Raw genomic sequence first — 19050 nt, 5'->3', positions numbered from 1 at the left:
GCTCACCCGTGGCGTTTGCCGTTTTGTTAATAAGAGATTGTTGATCGTCGCGCGGGCTCGGGCGTTCCTTCGATTAACAATATCAATATCCCCCCTCCCCCCGGGGCGCCAAGTATTTTGTCTCTGCGACGATCATCTTTGCAGCATGGTACATAAATACGTCAATGATACAGTCCTGGAAAACTCGGTTGCATTGTACTTTTGCAAAATATGTCACTTGCCCGAGACTCGTCTCCTTACGCGTTATGTAAAAGTTTGGACGAGGTTCAACGTGTGTTTCTCACCGTAAATTCTGGAGTAAATTATCGCTGTGCTCCGAATACAATATTAACATTTTCAAAACTCAAGGACGATACCTTGGCTATGTGTTTCTAACACCTGCGGTTCGCTTCTTAACGCATGCCTGGATATGAATATTACTGTATGTTATCTCGAAACTTGAGATATCTGACGTGCCAAAGATATTGAACATTGTAAAACAGTATTTTTAAAGTCTAAGCATATGTCGTACGTATCCCGTAAACTCTGTGTTAATCTCTGCAATGTGACGTGCAGCTGTGCAAATTTATTCTTGGATGGATGAAGATGTTTCTTATCTGGTATCAAAACCTCAATGACACCATGTAAATAAAATAATAAACTGTACGTCTTTTTTTTCCAGATCTGACTCTCTCTCTATATATACCACACCCTGTAATTGCTCAATGAATCATCCGACGTCTATGAACGATGACCTGTATGCTGTTAAACGACATTGAGGTGAACGCGCTGTGATGGGGTGGACGATATCCCCCACAGCATGGATTGTCATATGGGGCTGCCTGTTGCCGGGCTTCTATTTAGCTCCGCAGGCATCTCCAAAGCAAGTGCCGTGCGATAAGACGAGAAAGGTCTTTACGGACTCGTGGGGAATCATCAGCGATGGACCCATGGGCTCGAATTACACTCAAGATTCTCACTGCGAGTGGCTCATCAAAGGTACGGATAAAAGTACTTACCGTTCTTACAGCAGTAAAGTACAACTAATATGCAATTCACATTACTTGTCTCTGTGTTGCAGCTAACCATAGCCGCCAATTTATTACATTAAGCTTTCGAACGATGGGCACAGAATGTAGTTATGACTATGTGTTTGTTTATGATGGGGATTCCTTTCGCTCACCGCTTCTGGGTAGTTTTAGTGGCAAAACGGAGCCGCAGCAAGTGACGTCATCATCTGGTTATGTAAGTATACGTATCCCACGGTAATAACGTTGATAATGGATTACGGATTAAAGATTTTACAGTGACTTATTATCTGCATTAACGATTGATGTTATATGGCACGAATTAAATATAAAAAATTTAATTTTTCATAATAAAAGATTATGTAAACTAGTTATATATATATATATATATATATATATATATGTAGATAGATAGATAGAAAAATATATTAAATATATTAAAACACTATATAATATAGGTTACTACTGATAAAATTATTAATAAAATTATGTAACGATAATGAACAAAAATGAAACATGATATAAAATATTGTTGATATATAGCGCGAGATACTATAACATTATTATTATTATTTTTTACAGATGTTGATATTATTATATAGTGACACAAATTACGTCCTAGACGGTTTTTATGCAGAATTTTCGGTCACGGATTGTCCGAACAATTGTACTCATCATGGAAAGTGCATTAACAATACGTGCTTCTGCGAAAACGATTGGGGAGGTAAAGATTGTTCCCGAGCTCTCTGTCCAAACAATTGCAGTCACGCCGGTGTTTGTGGGATAAAAAGATGCAAATGCAACAATGGATACTCTGGACAATCTTGTTCTTTGCATAAAACACATCCAGAAGGAAATCGGTATGTTGGCCTGTTAAATTATATATTATATAGATACGTCTTTGCTTTATACTTACATTATTGTTTAACGATAAAATAACAAAATTACTTTTTTTTTATTTTGTATTAAATTTTACATATATTAATAGGTAATAATAGATGGGACGTGTAGAAATAAAAAAAGATCTCTATAATAATTTAATTATTTATGTAGGTGGCATTGGCTTTCACATTCGGAAGGTGGACTAAGATCACGCGCAGCTCATACCGCGATTTATGTTCAAGAAACAGACTCACTTTATGTTTTCGGCGGTTACGATCTCAATTATATACTCGGTGACTTGGAAGTATACAGGTTTAGCACAAGTCAGTGGGAAGACGAATACGGAAGTGTATTAGGTAAATATAAATTAATGTACAAATTTCACGTAAGAATCTTAGGATAAATTGTTATATTTCTTTATAATCTTTTTAATTATATTTTAATTACATTTTTTCATCTTTTATATAATAAATAATATTAATTTATTATACAATGTACATCGTGATAAAATTCTTGCTATTTTATATGTTATAACATTAAAAAAAAAGAAAATAACTTTTTAATACTGTTTTACACTCGCAGAAGGTGCTGCATCTGCCGAATATCTAGATCCTACATTGATCGCTACCGAATTACAACGCAATCCTGGTGCCAAAGAGATATACGGCTTACCGACGTCATCTTTATTCTGGAAGGTGCTTTATAGCATCAAAGATAACAATACGTTTGGCCTGCTCGATCGGACTGCTGACGGCGGTCAGCACGGCTCGCGAGAGTTCAGAAATATGCCTAAGGATAAGGAAAATGAGAAAAGCCGAAGTACCATTAGGATCGATAGGAACGACGATCACAGAAGAAAGCATCCGCGAAATATAAGACCGCATTATTCGCAAATGTCAACAAGGTAGTAAGTGACAGATCACGCTCATTAATTCAATATCTTGAAAACAATCTCTTGGAAACCCAGAATAATACGCTGCTAACCTTGTATCTTATTCATGTAGATAAGCTTGGTAAGCTCTCTGTACATACAAAATGCTTATTACAAATTACGTGCTTTTAATTGGAAATTTTATCATAAGTAAAGATTAATCAAATTTTTAGTTCAAGTTATTGCTTCATGTAAAATTTTATATGTCCATGATTCTTTACGAAAGAAGCATTTAATGCTCCCCTATACAATTAAAGTTAAAGTAATATTTTATTACATGTTTGTTTATAGAAGATATCGCAGAAATTTGGAAAATTTACACAGAGAACGTGACGCAACGGATATGCAGAACGATGACATGAAATGGGAAGAGCAAATCGTGGCTGGATCTTCGGAAGATAATATTTTCATGTCAGAGTTTACGGATTCGAAATTAACCACGAGTGATTCGCTGAAGGAGGAAGTTACAGAGCCAACCATTGACGAATTACCCAAGTCGAGTCCTCGATATGGTCACGCTGCGTGTAAATACCAAGGTCTGTCGATATATAGCGCTTACTAATCTATGCTCATAAAAACACGGTAAAAAATTTTATACTGCAGAAATAAAGGAACTTGCTGCTAATTTTGTACAAAAATCAATACGTTGAAATTTATTACGTTTTATAGCGCTAATTAATATAAGGTGGAACGAATAGTAGATAAGACCTTGTTTCGAAACTCGAAACCATTATTTTTATCTGTTTTGAATCAGAAACTGGATTGATATAATAATGAATCTAAGAAATGGAAATGTTTTTTGAAAATATGTTTAATGGAAAAGAAGGAAAGGGAAATCTGTCAGTTTCACTTATTACAAATACAGACAAAAAATGAAAAAGATCATAAAAAATTACTGTGATTTACTGATTTACTATCATAGCACTTTAAGCAAATTATTGTATAATTTATAATTTAAAAAATTGTGAACTTTAAACTAGGCAATTATTATTGGCAAAACGAATAAAATCTTTGTATTTTCAGATGGCTTTGTGGTCTATGGAGGGAAGGTGCAAGACGGTTCTCTATCGAACGAGCTGTGGCATTACAATGTGAAGAAACGCATGTGGACTTTACGAGCTAAAAACTCTTCCTTCTACCCACCCAGACTGACGAGGCACACTCTAACTTTGGCAGGCGACTATATCTATCTGTTCGGAGGTAGTACCGTTGATGGAGAGTTTTCGTCCAGCCTCTATAAGATCAAGTTGCGTTTAGGTAAGTTCAAATTGATTTATCTTTAGTTTATTAAAGTGAAAAAAATCCAAAGAATGTATATTTATACTTTCCATACACATGAAACATGTGGTTTTTGTACTGAAAAATATTAGCGTAACCCATAATTACAGAGGATCCTACGGCAATTAATGAGAGGTGGATAGAAGTGCGACCTCGAGGCGGTAAGGAACTTGATGTACGCGTGGTAGCGCATTCGACTGTATATCATCGTGCTACCAATTCTCTCTTGGTGTACGGCGGCGTGGTCGCCAGCGTTGCCCGTTTCAGTAAATTGTCGGATCGAATGTTCGTCTTTCAACTGGACAGAAAGGTCTGGTCCGAGATCCATTATCCGAGAGCGCACTTGCGAGACACGTACGTGCCGAGAGAACGCGCGTTTCACACATGTAATATAATAGGTAATTATCTGTTATTATTAAGTAAAAAAAATAAGTTTTAGAATAAAACATATAAATATAGATATATAACTTTTTTTCTTTAAATTATGTGTATAAAGCTTGTTTTATGTAAAAATACATACCATAAATAATGCTAAAATCGTACATAAATTGTTTTTTATGTATATAAATTCGATGATAGATTTATAGTGTCTAATGCATTTTAAAATTTAGAATACATAATACTTTATTTATTATTACCGCAGGAAATTATCTGGTGGTATTCGGTGGATATTCTCATAGACATAACAAGGAGGAGATCTGTTACGATAACCAGATGTATCTTTATCATCTTGGTTGTCATGCTTGGGTGAGCCACGATGTGTTGGGCTTAAACGATAAAGGTAAGGCAAATTTAATTTATTTTACATAAAAAATTTTTTTATATTGATTTAAGAATACTGAAAATTTATTTTTTCACTTCTTAGATTCTCGTTATCCTAAGCAGCAAGGTGTATTCGCTCATGCGGCAGATGTACGTAACGGAAATACCTTGCTACTCGTTGGTGGGTATCATGGCAATGTAAATGCAGATCTTCTCGCATATACTTTGCCGCCCATGTTAGCACCGGGAGACGAGGATTACGTCGAGCCAGAGCAAATTTGTTCGAGACACAAGAGCCTAATGGAGTGCGCGGCAAATCCCGAATGTGGCTGGTGTTCTGCGGATGAGGTATTTTACTTATTAATCTCACCTCGATTCATGTGATTCATAAAACGATACGATTTATAAAACCTATACGATTCATAAAACAATTCTCGTTTTTACGCTCTAATGTGTGAAATTTCCTGGCACATTGCAGATATGCTACGGTCGAACGATAGGTAGCAATTGCACGACGAATTTACAGACAACGCGTTGTCCGGGAGTCTGTCCTGCCTTAGGCGACTGTCACTCTTGTCTGATACACGGCCAGCCCGGTGGTGGTTGGGGCACGAATTTCCGCGGTAAGAAGTCCGTCTCAAATAAACTAAACTTGGGCACGTGCACATGGTGTGTCCAAAACGCTCGCTGTCATCACAAAGATGACAATTACGGGGTATGCGGCCTGCGGGACGACACGCCTTCGCAGATACCGGGCTGGTGGGGTTCGAAAGGCACGGAAATTATCAAGGTCGAAGAGTGTCGAGAGATGGACAAGAGACCGGGTTTGACTTTCCTCAAGTACAAGCCACCAGTGAACTTCAGCCAGCCCGATTCAGTCGCCATAGTGAACGCGACCACGGTCGACTTCAATGTACCATCCATGCAAGGCGCGAAGACGGAATCGGCGCTGGGCGGCGAGATGATCGCCAGGCTAACCGGCTTCCTTAGACCGCCAAATTACCTTTGGGACAGTGCGGCAGAGCATCTGAAGATCTGCGTCAGTTATAACAGTGCGACACTTCACGTATCGCGAGACGATAATCCTGATAAACTGGTGAGTTATTTTTACCGTTTAGCAACTGTGCCATACTTTCTAATTGTATTGGAAAGTCATAAAAAGGATAAAAATTATTAAAGAAGAATTTGAGTGGCATTACTTGACGATTACTCCATCGGCGTGCGCTAACTGCTCCAACTACATCTGTGAGTTGTGTGTGGGCACCAATTTAAAGACAGTGTTTAAAAAAATAATTTAAAATAATTTTGCTTTTATTTATTCAAGAAAAGAGAATTGGAATATTCTTGTAGCACATAAACCGATCGAATGATTTCAATGTATTTAAGTTTTACTATAATTAAATTATCCATAATTTTTAATTTCTGCTCAGGAACTGGTCGCTAATCTAACCGCGGAGACATCGCAATGTATACCGACGAAATGGGCAGATAGTGGATATCCGATGGAGCTGCAGGCGGGCCGTTATCTGTTGGACTTCGAGTCGAAAAGAATGGTGACCGCGAGCTACGCTTATGCGAGTAAAATGGAAATTACGCATAACAAGAAGATGGAGAATCCGAAAGTCTTCACTTTCGAGTATCTAGAACCGTATCAGAACGGCTCGTGCCATCAATACGGGAACTGTCTGCACTGCTTGACTGATTCCTCGTGTGGTTGGTGTGACATCACCAATCAATGCCTATCACGCTCCACCAACGAGACAGAAAGCTGCGCGGTAGACGTGGACTGGGATGAGGAGCGCGGCGAGACGATACGCGAGTGGCATTACTTGACGATTACACCGTCGGCGTGCGCTAACTGCTCCAACTACATCTCCTGTGAGTCCTGCGTGGGCACCAACTTGTGCGAATGGTGGACAGAGGAGGCGAGGTGCGCACGAATCGGTCGACTACCCGATGCCGTGGTGAGTTTGGATCAGTGTCCGATCCCGTGCCGACAACGCTCCAATTGCACGCAGTGCTTGGACGAGCGCGGTAGATGCGTGTGGTGCGAGGCCACGCGGGAATGCTTCTCGTTCTCCGTGTATACGTCGGAGTACCAGTTTGGCCTATGTCGAGAGTGGATGGACCAGGCGGGCCTGATGGGCGTCACGTCGCGCAGCGGCTCATCGCTCACCGGCAACGATCAGTGCAAGAGCTGCAGCCGGCACTCCAACTGCTCCAGTTGTCTGCATTCGCTCAGCTGCGGCTGGTGCTACAGCCTGGAGAATCCCATCACCGGCATGTGCGTCCAGGGCGATTTCAATCAGGCTCACGTCAACTGCAGCGCGGTCATCAACGAGTACCGGAATAGTAGTCTAAGGGCCGACGAGTCTGGCTGGGCGTACGCGCAGTGCCCGGATGTAGATGAGTGCGATCTCGGCTTGCACGACTGCCATCCCGATGCGCTTTGCACTAATACCCACGGCAGCTTTAGCTGTCAGTGCAAGCGCGGTTTTAACGGCGACGGCAAAGAGAATTGTACCAAGACCTGTTATGAGAGGTGTGTCAATGGTTATTGCAGCGAGGCTCCGGATTATAAGTGTGAGTGCAACCTGGGCTGGACCGGACCAGATTGTCGGACCAACTGCGGCTGTTACAACCATTCCACGTGCCTACAGGTACAACGAACAAAAATTGTACACAGAAAATCAAAACTTGTTCCTTGATTCTTAATTATCGAAAATTTGCAATCGGTTTTTTAATTAATAATATTGCTATCTTAATTTGATTTTCAGGGACCAGGCATCTGCGACGAATGTCAAGACTGGACGACTGGACGCTACTGCGAAGAATGTAAGGCAGGAAGTTACGGGAACGCGACCACGCCATTGGGCTGTCGCGAATGCAACTGCAACGGGCACGGCGATGTGGAGCTCGACGTTTGCGATCGACAAACCGGCATGTGTTTCTGCCGCGATAACACCGAGGGCGATAAGTGCCAGCGTTGCAAACGGGGCTACTACGGAGATCCACGAGACGGCGGAATGTGCTACTATGGCTGCATGTCTCGGGGTATGTTGGGTGGCGAGGGAAATGGGAAACAGGGCCTTGGTAGCCGACACTCGCAATCTTCGCTCTGGGACAATTATATGGGCGACTCGCCGACGAGAGAGTGCCTGTGGATTGTCAGTCCCGAGACGGCTCTCTCTTTGGATGCGACCCCAACGATTCAGAGCGTGATACAATTCACTATCCACGATGACATCAATGTAAGTTGCCAGGAGAACAGCGTGTACGTGTATGACGGTCTGCCCGAGTTCGTCTCGTCCACCGGCGGTCATCAGAGCCAATTATTGGGCGTGTATTGCACGGAGAGCACCAACTATCCAGTGACGGTGGAGGCGAAATCCGGGTTTCTAACAGTGCACTATAAGCAGCTGGACGAAGTGGAGGGTTTTAATGCGAGCTACGTGATAATGACGTGCAACAACTGCCCGGGGAACCGCGAGTGCCGCAACGGTAACTGTCTCTGCAAATCCGGTTACGTCGGCATCAACTGCGACGTGGAGATCTGTCCGAATAACTGCACTGCTTCTGAGAAACGTGGCGTCTGCGACAAGGGCTATGGCCGTTGCGTTTGTGTGCCAGGCTACGGCGGTCGCGACTGCTCAATCCAGCTCAAAAACTATCAACTAATATTTACGGAACTCTTTAATTCAGAATATTTGGCCGATCATCTGGATCACTTGAGGAAGACGTTGCCGCGCTTCGGACACAGCCTAGTGGCTGATCGGCGCGGCAGTCTGTGGATGTTCGGCGGTTACTCGCTCAGCCACGGACCTCTGAACGACATCAGACTCTTCGACACAAAGAACAACACGTGGATGCCAGTGACAGTGGAATCTACGTCGGAGGCGTCTATGCCGCAGGGCCGCTACTTTCACGCCGCCGAAATTGTTCACAGCAGGCAACAGATCTACGTCTACGGTGGCCTATCAATGAAGGACGAGGACGTACAAGGACTGTCGAACAATACCCTCAACGACTTTTGGAAATTCAGTTTACAGAACCAGCGATGGAGCCAAATTGTGCAGGACGAGTCAAAGAAGGAGCCACTGCCTTTAGCCGGTCACACATTGACCTTGCGTAGAGACGGAGAATCGGAGAGCCTGATTCTGATCGGTGGTTTCAGTCCTAAGTACGGATACCTAGACACTGTCTGGGAGTTCAATCTGGAGACAGAGACCTGGGACACAGTGAACACTACAGGGAACGGACCCCTAGGTGTTTACGGCCATTCCACGGTATATCACAGTAAGTCCGATAGCTTCTACGTCTTCGGTGGCTACACTTATGCGATAAATAGAACGTTTATTTCGAACAAATTGTACGCCTTGAAGTATAAGACACGAACGTGGTCTGTACTGCCACCCTTTGAGGACTTCACCGATGGCAGCAGTTTACCTCAAGCTAGATTCCTTCATTCCGCGGTCACGACGGACGAATACATGGTGATATTTGGCGGTCGGCAGAATCCTCACAACACATCGGACTCGCTAATAGCGTACAAATACTCGTGCAATATGTGGATAAGTTTAATAACGAAAGACATGGAGACGATCGGCAGGCCGCCCCCGCCGGCGTACGCCCACGCGATGACTCATGCCGATCCGGAGTCGAACGCCGTTTACGTCGTTGGCGGCTTCGACGGTGGTATCAAGAGTCACGTCACGTTGATCAACATACCGGAGGATCTGTGCAATCTGTGGAAGGATAAGAACACGTGCAGAAAATATTTCGGTTGCTCGTTCTGCGCCGTCACCACTCTCAACGGCACCAACACCTCCCTCTGTTTCTCGAACGAGGTGTCGAGCAACCGAGGCGACAAGTGTGACATCAACGTGACTCAGGCGCAACGATCAAACGGGATGTCCTGCAACTCGATGTGGACGAACAGGACTTGCGATAACTTCAGGACCTGCACGGAGTGTCTTGCGAAGTGGCCGTATTACGAAGAGCACGACCCGGTTTGTAAGTGGTGCACCAACTGTCCGCACGGCATGGGCAAATGCATCTCGACGAGAAGCGACTGCGACGAGCAGCAGAAGTCGAACAAATGCAGTTCATCGGTGACCACCGTGAGTCAATGTGGGGAACGGCTGTGCCCGGCGAGCGACTGCGAAAAATGCAACAGCTTGGACAAATGCGTGTGGACGAGGCAGGTTCTGAAAACCAACGAATTGGGACTGAAGCTAACGAGCGAGCCGGTCTACGACTGGAACTGCGTGCTGCTCGAAATCTTCGAGCGGTCCAGCATCAAGCTGAGCAGCGCGCAGTGCGAGAAGAGGTGCTCCGAGCACGAGGACTGCAGAAGCTGCCTGAAGGGTACCGGAGCCGAAGGTGGATGGAGCGAGTGCCGGTGGTCTACGCAATTGAACGAGTGCATCTCCCCATCGTACCAGCCACTTTACTGCGCCGGCGGAGTTTGCGGCTTGGTGCTGCGTAGCCCGGACATGGACCACTGCCCGGAGCCGTGCTCGGTGTTCAAGCAGTGCAGCACCTGCCTGAAGCACTCGCATTGCGGCTGGTGTTCCTTGGACTCTACCAATATAACCGGTCAAGGAATATGCACGGAGGGATCGCTCGAGGCACCGGCGGACCATCCGGCCGGCGGTACCTGCGAGATGCTTTATCGTCAACACTTCCCGGAGGTCGAGGCGCCGCCGATCACTACGACGTTGCATCCGTATCACGTGGACTCTTTAGAGGCGCAGGACAACGTTACGATGTCGTTGCTCAACGCGACTCCAAAACCGGAATTCTCCTGGCACTACGTCCGCTGTCCACCGGAGAACGAGTGCGAGAATGGGCATCATACGTGTTCGCCGAAGAGCGAGAAGTGTTTCGACCTGGAGGAGGGCTTCGAGTGCAAATGCGGGGACGGATACAAGACTGAGACCACCTGGGGGAACGACTTCGGTAAGAAGATCTGCGTGCCCATGTGCACGCAGGGTTGCGTGAGGGGCACGTGCGTGAAGCCCGATCTCTGCCGCTGTGACTTCGGCTACGTCGGCTCGAACTGCTCCATTCAATGCCAGTGCAACGGGCATAGCGATTGCGCCGGCCCGGACAAGCTCGACAACTGTACGATGTGTCACAACAACACGATGGGGAAGCAATGCGAGAAGTGCCAGCCTCTATACGTCGGCAATCCCGCGGACAACGGTCAGTGCGTGCCGTGTCTCGAGTACTGCAACGGCCACACTCGGATTTGCATCAACGACAGCATGACCGTGCCCGATCCGGACTCGCTGAAAAAGATGCCGACAGAGAAGCTGAACAAGCAGCTGGGGGAGGGACCGGTGGCGAAAGCGAAGTGCATCGATTGCGGGAACAACACGAGAGGCGACAAGTGCGGCGAATGCATGACCGGCTACTTCCGCGGAACGGAGGACCTTCGCGACGTGTGTCGGTCTTGCGAGTGCCACGGCCACGGCTTCACGTGCGATCCCGTGACCGGCGAGAAGTGCAATTGCGGCAACAACACCGAGAGCGAGCCGTCCTGCATCAGCGGCCCCGTGAAGGGCACGAACACGGGCGTCGCGCCGTGCTGGATGGTGCAATGCAGCAAGTGCAGGGAGAATTACGCCGGCACCCCGACGATGGGTCACCAGTGCTACAAGACCGTCACGGTCGACAATAAAATGTGCTTCGACTCGAAATTAATAGGTGAGCGTAAAACCGTGCAAATGATAAACTAAATCTTTATACAACAACTAATCCAATGCACAAAAATTACCTTACAAGATCTTCATCTGCATAATGTTTCTATTTTTCAACGGTTTATCTAACACTTTACTCGTAATGGCATTTCTATTTCCAAATCACTTCTGTGATTTTTTTTTAATTGATGTGAAAATAAATAATTAACATTAATATCGATCAATACTATTTCGAAAAAATACCGATACTATGATTTTATTTCACAATGTATGTATTTATACTCAACACATTCGACACTTTGATCAAGTAATTATTTTTCTTCTTAAATTGCAACGTTCTATTTTGTGTGGAGGAAATGGAGGAAATATCGGTTCGTATCCTCTTTTTTCTTACAAGCTATTCGATATCCTGCCGTTTTCGTGCGTCTAAAATGAGATTTTACTCCATTTCTTTACTTCAGACGAGTGCAAGTTGAAACCGAAGCCCCTAAACCCTGGCCAAACCGTCTTCTACATGGTGCAACCGCGATTCATGAACGTGGACATCAGAGTGACGGTGGATGTCACCCAAGGTGCATTGGATCTGTTCTTGAGTCCTCGGGATGATTCCTTCGTTGTCACTTTGAACTCATCGACTGGATATCAAGATGTACGGATTCTTATTTAATTTTTCCATTTGCAAACTATCTTTGCAAATAAAAATATCAATTTATATTGTCAGTGACCCATTTTTTCTTTTTTTTTTGGACATATCTATTGTTTTCCTTTTTTTTTTTCTATTTTGTATCTTAAAGCTCATCTATAAATAAGCTATCTTAAATCTTTAAACTCTTAAACGATTTGTAAACTTAGATCACTTTGCCATTATGCTAATATCAAAGACGATAATTTACTACATCAAACATATGTATCTTTCATATTTAATAGATTTACATTATTATATATATATATATATACATTTACCAATTTTTATACATTTATAAATTTTCAATACTTATATCTATCTATCAAAAAGATGTCTGAAATACTCATTACATCCACAGGTTGAGCTAGATAACAGATTCAGATTGCGGCCTGATCAGCCCACCAACAGATTCCAGATTGTTGAGTTTCATCCTCACTTTGGAGCAGTTAACGGTACCACTACAGAGCCGACTCGGTGGAATACCGGGCCGCAGTATTTCGTGATGGAGCGCTGGCTCGAAGATGACCTGGCCAGCTTTCTGACGATCGAGAGGCGAAACACCTTCCTGGTGATCCGTAATCTGACGAATCGACTGGTATTGACGTTGCCGCAGGATAAGCACGAGCTGGGTCAGACCAAGTTTCACATCGCGCTACGAGCGATCGACCCGGCGAATCCGGAGATGAACGGCCGCGCCGCTTACGGGATGATCTTTTTCCGTCAGGATCAACTGCACATCGATCTGTTCGTCTTCTTCTCGTGCTTCTTCTCCTGCTTCTTCTTATTCCTGGCGGTGTGCGTAGTCGCGTGGAAGGCGAAGCAGACGGCGGACTTACGCCGTGCCCGACGTCGTCATGTCGTGGAGATGCTGCACATGGCGAAACGACCGTTTGCCTCCGCTACAATACTCTACGACCGGGACGGCGGCGAGTGTAGCCCGAGCTCGCCGCAACGTAAGGGCAGACGGGGCAAGCACGTGAGCTTTCACAGCGACGTGAGACCGGTGGCTGTCGAGCCCACCGACGACGGCGTCGCGGCGGTGGCGACGGTGTTCATCAGGCTACCCGGCGGCCGCCAAGCACCCGTCAAACTGGCCCTGGGCAGCTCGCTCATACTCTTGACCAGAGTCTACCCGGTCAACAGCAGAGTGTTTTTAAGACGTAGAAACAGTCACGCGACGAACTGAACCCACGTTACAGTGGAATCTCGACTTTCGAGTTCCACATCTCGGGCACCGATATTCTTGAACTCTTCTCGAACATCGATAAGAGTCACCGATGTTTGAGCAATCTGCTACGGATTACAGCTTGTAATAGAATTTGGGTATAATGGACCTGGAAAATTAATATATAGATTTAACTGGCAGCCTCTTTTTTGAGACAGTTTTAACACGATAAAGATAATGGACGAGATGAACTCAGGATATAACGTGAATTTTAACAAAATACGTATTTTACTATCAAAACATCTTACATACCGCTTATAATTTTATCTTTCCCGTTAGAAAACTGTTCTTTTTTTATTGATCTCACACATTGATTGGCACTAAAGACAGTAACAAGTTAAATCTATAGAACGCAGGCATATAAAATAAATATTAATTAACTGTAATATTCGGCCGAATTTTATTACGAATATTGGATTCATGGATCCGGGGACTGTCGGAGAAAATTTTCGGAATCATGGATAGAATAGGGGCCTTGTACAATTAGGATTTAAATAAGAATACATTCTGTGTAATTAAGATTCAGAAAAGCATGTACTAAAAAATTCGAGTTTTTCTAAATTCTAAGAATTCGCAAGCAATGATCGGCGGATCCAAGGATCTTATATCGTATGGTGCGATCCACTAGACGCTTCAAACGCTTCAGAGTATCATTTTGTCCTTGTTTAACATTTGATAAACAACAAGGATGAAATGTTTCCAAGAGCGTTTGGAACACCAAGTGGATCACACCCATAGATCTGTAAATCAAGCAATTATTGTTTTTTTCTAACTAGAGATTTAATATTGTACAAGTAGTTATACAAGAGAGGGTCAATCGTAAGTTTATTTAATCTAAATATAATATATATTGTCGTATACCATTCCATGACGAGACTGTACGTTTGTATATACAACAATCTGTAATTATGTATTAATTCGTACTTTATACATTTTTGTAGAAACATTTTACGAGGCGTGGCTTCGCGTCATGGAACATTCGTGACCATTCTCGGAAGCAGGTGAAATCGATTTCGCGCGATTCGTATCGGTTGAACGAACAGTATTAGAATTGTTGATTAAAGATGGAGCTCAACTATGCGTGCGTTAACAAGGTTCCTATGCCAAATTCATTTAGGATGGATACGTGTTGAGCGTCCTAATATAATAATAATATATTATTTATCGTAAGCGGGTGAAGGAAGAAGGCGGAAAGTTTTATTTGGGAAAGAAATGTACATATACACATGAAAGTTGCGAATGCGTGTTGTAAACTTTTATACTAACTGGCGTCGTATGCGTACTGGTTGAAAAACACTTATGCTCGATAGGCGATTTTTTTTATCAGAGATAACGATTACGTATTAGTCGAAACGTATAAGTAATGTGAATGTTAAATATTGACGATATTGACATTGATGTTTAATATATAATTATTGTTAGAAACACAAAAATGGGATAATGCAGGGATGGCGTTTTGTTTGAAATTTAAGAGCGAAGTATAAAGCCGATGAATTAGGCAAATTTTACAAAAAACGAATACAAAAATAGAATTTTGTTTTTACAAATTTACATGAAAGATTGAATTTGTGTGTGTGTGTGTGTGTGTGTGTGTGTGTGTGTTGGTGTGTCTATGGATAAAAGAAATTAAAATTTGTGAAATTAAGGATTTGTAGATCCATATGAACGATAGAGAAATAGAATAAATGGTACGTAACACCAAGAACCTGTGGAATTGAAAATTTGCGATCTGAAAAAAATCTGGGTACTTTGCGGTTACATATCACAAGATTTAAATCTACCTTATATACAGTAATATCACATTATTATATAATATCATAGTATTATAATTGTATAACAAATATGCAATATTTCGTGCTTGAGGAATTCTTGCAATGGAGCCATCTCTTCGTTATCCCATTTATGTGTTTTGTTCATTTCTGAACTAGGAATAACGTAACGGTACTGAGTAACGAAATGAGAACCAAGGCCTCTTTTATGTGCATGCCGTTTTCTTGTTGTATATCGCATAAACGAGGCACGCGTAAGCAAGGGCTTTGGTATCCTGTGTATGCTATCAAATGGCTGAAAAAATACACGAGTGCTTCTCGACCAGGAAACAACATTCGTTGATTAATTATTAAGCGAACACATCGACGATACGACGCGACCAATTTGTTGAATCTCAGTCTTTTCTTGTCACAAAAGTCATTACGCGCAACGCAAACGGGAACTCTTTGTTATGTCACAATACCCCTTAGGTGCAGCTACCTGTTCGTCGCAGTTCCTCTCTTTCTTTCTCTCTGTTTTCTACGATACATATCTAGATCCGAAAATCCACTGAATACAACCTTTGCGACAAAATAAGAGGAACGATCTTTATATAAAAATTAAGAAGTCACGGAAAATTTGAACCTGAAACTAGGATCAATGGCTAAAATTTGTAGCTCGAGAAATGCCATGTTTTAAATTGAAAATTATAAAATTATAAATAGATGCTCAAGAATCTGTGGAGTCGATAAAATCGAAATTTATGGATTCTAAAATTTGTATAGAAATAGCTTCACACAAGCAGTAAAAAGTTCGCAAAGAGTTGAGTAAATTCATAATATCGGATGTTGATAGAACCGATAAATTTTAAAGATCCATCAAAACTTTCGGTCGAATGAGACCGCCTGTGGATATTCAGCGATCTAAGATCTAGCAATGCGCATTGATCCTTCGGTTTTCAATATCTTCTGTAGATCCTTCGAAGTTATATAAACGTTGAGATTTAAAGTTCCTCTCCAAAACTTATGTAAATTTCTCCCAACCTGTGTACCGGTTGTTGCACCGACGTACAGGTCAGCATGACAGGTCACCCTGTACATACATTCTAAGGACCTACATAAAGTCGAAGAGATTGTTGGAAGGAGGATTGAAATTAATTCGACATTCGCGTAAAAAGTCGCAAAAGATTATTAATTAATTATCGTTTGTTTATTTGTACGAGCGATCGCGCTGGTGCCGTGTAAAGCATGTAAACTCGACTAAAGTACACAGAATCGACAGTATATGTACATTTACATAGGTTTACACATGCATATAGAGAGATATATATATTATATTATATATATAATATTAAAAGAAATGATTTAATGAAGAACGAGAATAGAAATGAGTATAAGTACGAGACCGGTGAGTGTATAATTTTTTGGTTGTACATATCTGAGCGTTATTTCCGAAATAATTCTATTTTATATATTATTATTACATCGCGTCGTCGATGGTAAAAAACGATAATCTTCCAATGCCGGCATTGCATCGAAGAAAAAAAATCGAAGAACACAAGCGTGATCGAGGACGTACCGCTTCGTAACGAAGGAATAGGTTGTGAAAAGAAAAAAAAAAGGAAAAGAAACAGAAAATTTTTAAGTATCGAGCCAGCGGCTGTCGAACTTTTTGTACGCGAAAGTGCAATTTATCTTCTAGTTCACGCCGCGAGGAGAAACGTAAGGTTGTGCAAACGATAATTAATAAATTGTATTGCGGAAGCTTTAATAAACATACGTAAAACCGAACGCTTTTATTCGGGGCTTATGATCCCTATATAGATATATGTATATTATTACTCACTTTATATAACTATCTTATACCATCTTTTCAATTTTCTATTCTATTTGTAATGTACATATATGTCAACTATGTCTATTTCTTTCATCCTTTTTTTCATGCGGAACAATCTCATAAAATATGTTTAGATTGTAAATCATGTAATTATTGTTAAATGATTGTTTAAAATGACATCTTTGATCTACAATTTATTGAACTGTGAAATAAGATACCAATGAAATACAATAGCGTTATAAGTCGAGGTAAAAAGAAATCTTTAGTTAAGGGGGTCGTCTAGTCAAGAGGCTGTTTTTTGGGGGGAATTTTTTTGTAAGGAATTGTAAGAATACACTTTGTTGAAACTTTTACATCATATTTATTGATATTTGAAGAGTATTTAGAAATTTTTCCAAGTTGATATATGGCCAAGAATCCGCTGTAGAGCACCCTGACGACAGCTGCGTAAAAAAAACGGTACCCACGATTCCGAATCTCCAGTTCATCCTAAAAAAAAATCCTCTTAGTCTGTGGATGTGTGGCTATCGTGTGAACTGGAACCTTTTCTCTAATGAAACTTTTTTTCAAAACGTTGGCAAAATTTTTATTTGGTTCTAGTTCACACGATAGCCACACATCCACAGACTGAGAGGATTTTTTTTTTTTTTTTTTTTTTTTAGGATGAACTGGAGATCCGGAATCGTGGGTACCGTTTTTTTTACGCAGCTGTCGTCGGGGCGCTCTACAGCGGATTCTTGGCCATATATCAACTTGGAAAAATTTCTAAATACTCTTCAAATATCAATAAATATGATGTAAAAGTTTCAACAAAGTGTATTCTTATGATTCCTTACAAAAAATTCCCCCCAAAAAACAGCCTCTTGACTAGACGACCCCCTTAAAAGAGAAATCTCAAGATATGGATAATCTGCATTTTTAGCACTTGCGACTGTTCAATTACGAGTTTGATTCGTCCGGTATAATAAAGTCATACGCAATGTTATCGAGCTACGTAAGGTCATATATTTATCATTAAACGTGGGACGTAAGAATCTAAAGATAATAACGAATGGATGACGCTCGAGGTAGGAAAAAAAAAATATCGGACCACACACGATTATAATTAAATCCTCTTTATTCTCTCATACGTCGATTCAGTAAAATCTCTCAAACTCAATCTGTGTTCTCTCATATACATATATATAGAATTCTCTTTCATATACTACAACTATTCTCAGGACATTCGTAAAACGATGCCGTTCGGCAATAGTTATTTACATATTTAGACTACCACGCGCATTCATCCGCGACATCCACCCTCGCACAGATGTGTTGTGTACATCGAGCGATCTAGGAGACGAATTGTTAGCGTTGTTCCCAGTACTCCCACGAAAAGGATTCCTTTACAGTTTTCAACAACAACAAGAGACTCGCAAAAGTCGCAAACAGTGTCACCGGTCTAGAAAAGATATTCCAAATAGATATCTCGATTTTTAGAAAAACAGATATACACACAAATAAGCGGCTCGATCGTCGTAAGAAAAGATCTCGAATCACTCTGTCAGTCGAAACCAATTTGTACCAATTGCTATACAATTATTGTTATATTAATAATTTCATTATCTCTAACAATGATACACATTTCCTATTTCGTTGAAATCATAAATTATTACAAATATTCAACGTAAAGAAACCAACGAGTTCATTTTTCCCGGATATTTTCACGCGCTGTAAGCGACGAAGGAACGAAATGAGCTCGGCGGTATTTCTTCAAAGATATATATGTATATCTCTACGAATTTTCAAAAATTAATTCTTCGAATTTTCTTGCTTGCAGCAAAAAGCATCACCCGCTTCTTCGTCAAACGATTAAATTTGTCGCAGAGTTGACGAGAGATTTATTACGCGAGAGTAGACAAACCTAAATCTCGACCCTTTCCTTCCCGGTATAATCGTATTAAAATACACTTGAATAGAGAAATCGTTACAAAAATCTTGCAAGCTTTATA

The 19050-nt window shown here is 41.9% G+C and overlaps 1 protein-coding gene across 7 annotated transcripts in view; it reads left to right on the top strand.

Annotated features, from left to right (window-relative positions):
* The window catches only part of Megf8 (multiple EGF like domains 8), a 19514-nt gene extending 986 nt beyond the window's left edge, over positions 1 to 18528 (top strand). For 2 of the 7 annotated variants that reach the window (XM_077410983.1, XM_077410982.1), the window contains exons 2-17: positions 662 to 978; positions 1061 to 1224; positions 1590 to 1867; positions 2061 to 2245; positions 2472 to 2793; positions 3112 to 3356; positions 3844 to 4077; positions 4209 to 4496; positions 4742 to 4879; positions 4964 to 5208; positions 5339 to 5956; positions 6291 to 7520; positions 7638 to 11571; positions 11918 to 11935; positions 12026 to 12213; positions 12608 to 18528. In XM_077410983.1, the coding sequence (XP_077267109.1) occupies positions 774 to 978; positions 1061 to 1224; positions 1590 to 1867; positions 2061 to 2245; positions 2472 to 2793; positions 3112 to 3356; positions 3844 to 4077; positions 4209 to 4496; positions 4742 to 4879; positions 4964 to 5208; positions 5339 to 5956; positions 6291 to 7520; positions 7638 to 11571; positions 11918 to 11935; positions 12026 to 12213; positions 12608 to 13435 (9120 nt within the window). In that variant the 5' untranslated portion in view covers positions 662 to 773 and the 3' untranslated portion in view covers positions 13436 to 18528. Of the gene's footprint in view, positions 149 to 661; positions 979 to 1060; positions 1225 to 1589; positions 1868 to 2060; positions 2246 to 2471; positions 2797 to 3111; positions 3357 to 3843; positions 4078 to 4208; positions 4497 to 4741; positions 4880 to 4963; positions 5209 to 5338; positions 5957 to 6290; positions 7521 to 7637; positions 11572 to 11917; positions 11936 to 12025; positions 12214 to 12607 lie in introns of those variants that run through there. The other 5 variants (XM_077410984.1, XM_077410981.1, XM_077410986.1 and 2 more) reach the window with 5 other exon arrangements.
* Positions 18529 to 19050: the final 522 nt, after the last annotated feature.

The sequence above is a fragment of the Temnothorax americanus genome, unplaced genomic scaffold, assembly GCF_048541705.1.
Source record: "Temnothorax americanus isolate GAGA-0224 unplaced genomic scaffold, ASM4854170v1 Scaffold3, whole genome shotgun sequence".
NCBI classification, from domain to species: Eukaryota; Metazoa; Arthropoda; class Insecta; order Hymenoptera; family Formicidae; genus Temnothorax; species Temnothorax americanus.
The sequence above is the reverse complement of the archived record's forward strand: the minus strand, read 5'-3'. Positions and strand labels throughout refer to the sequence as shown.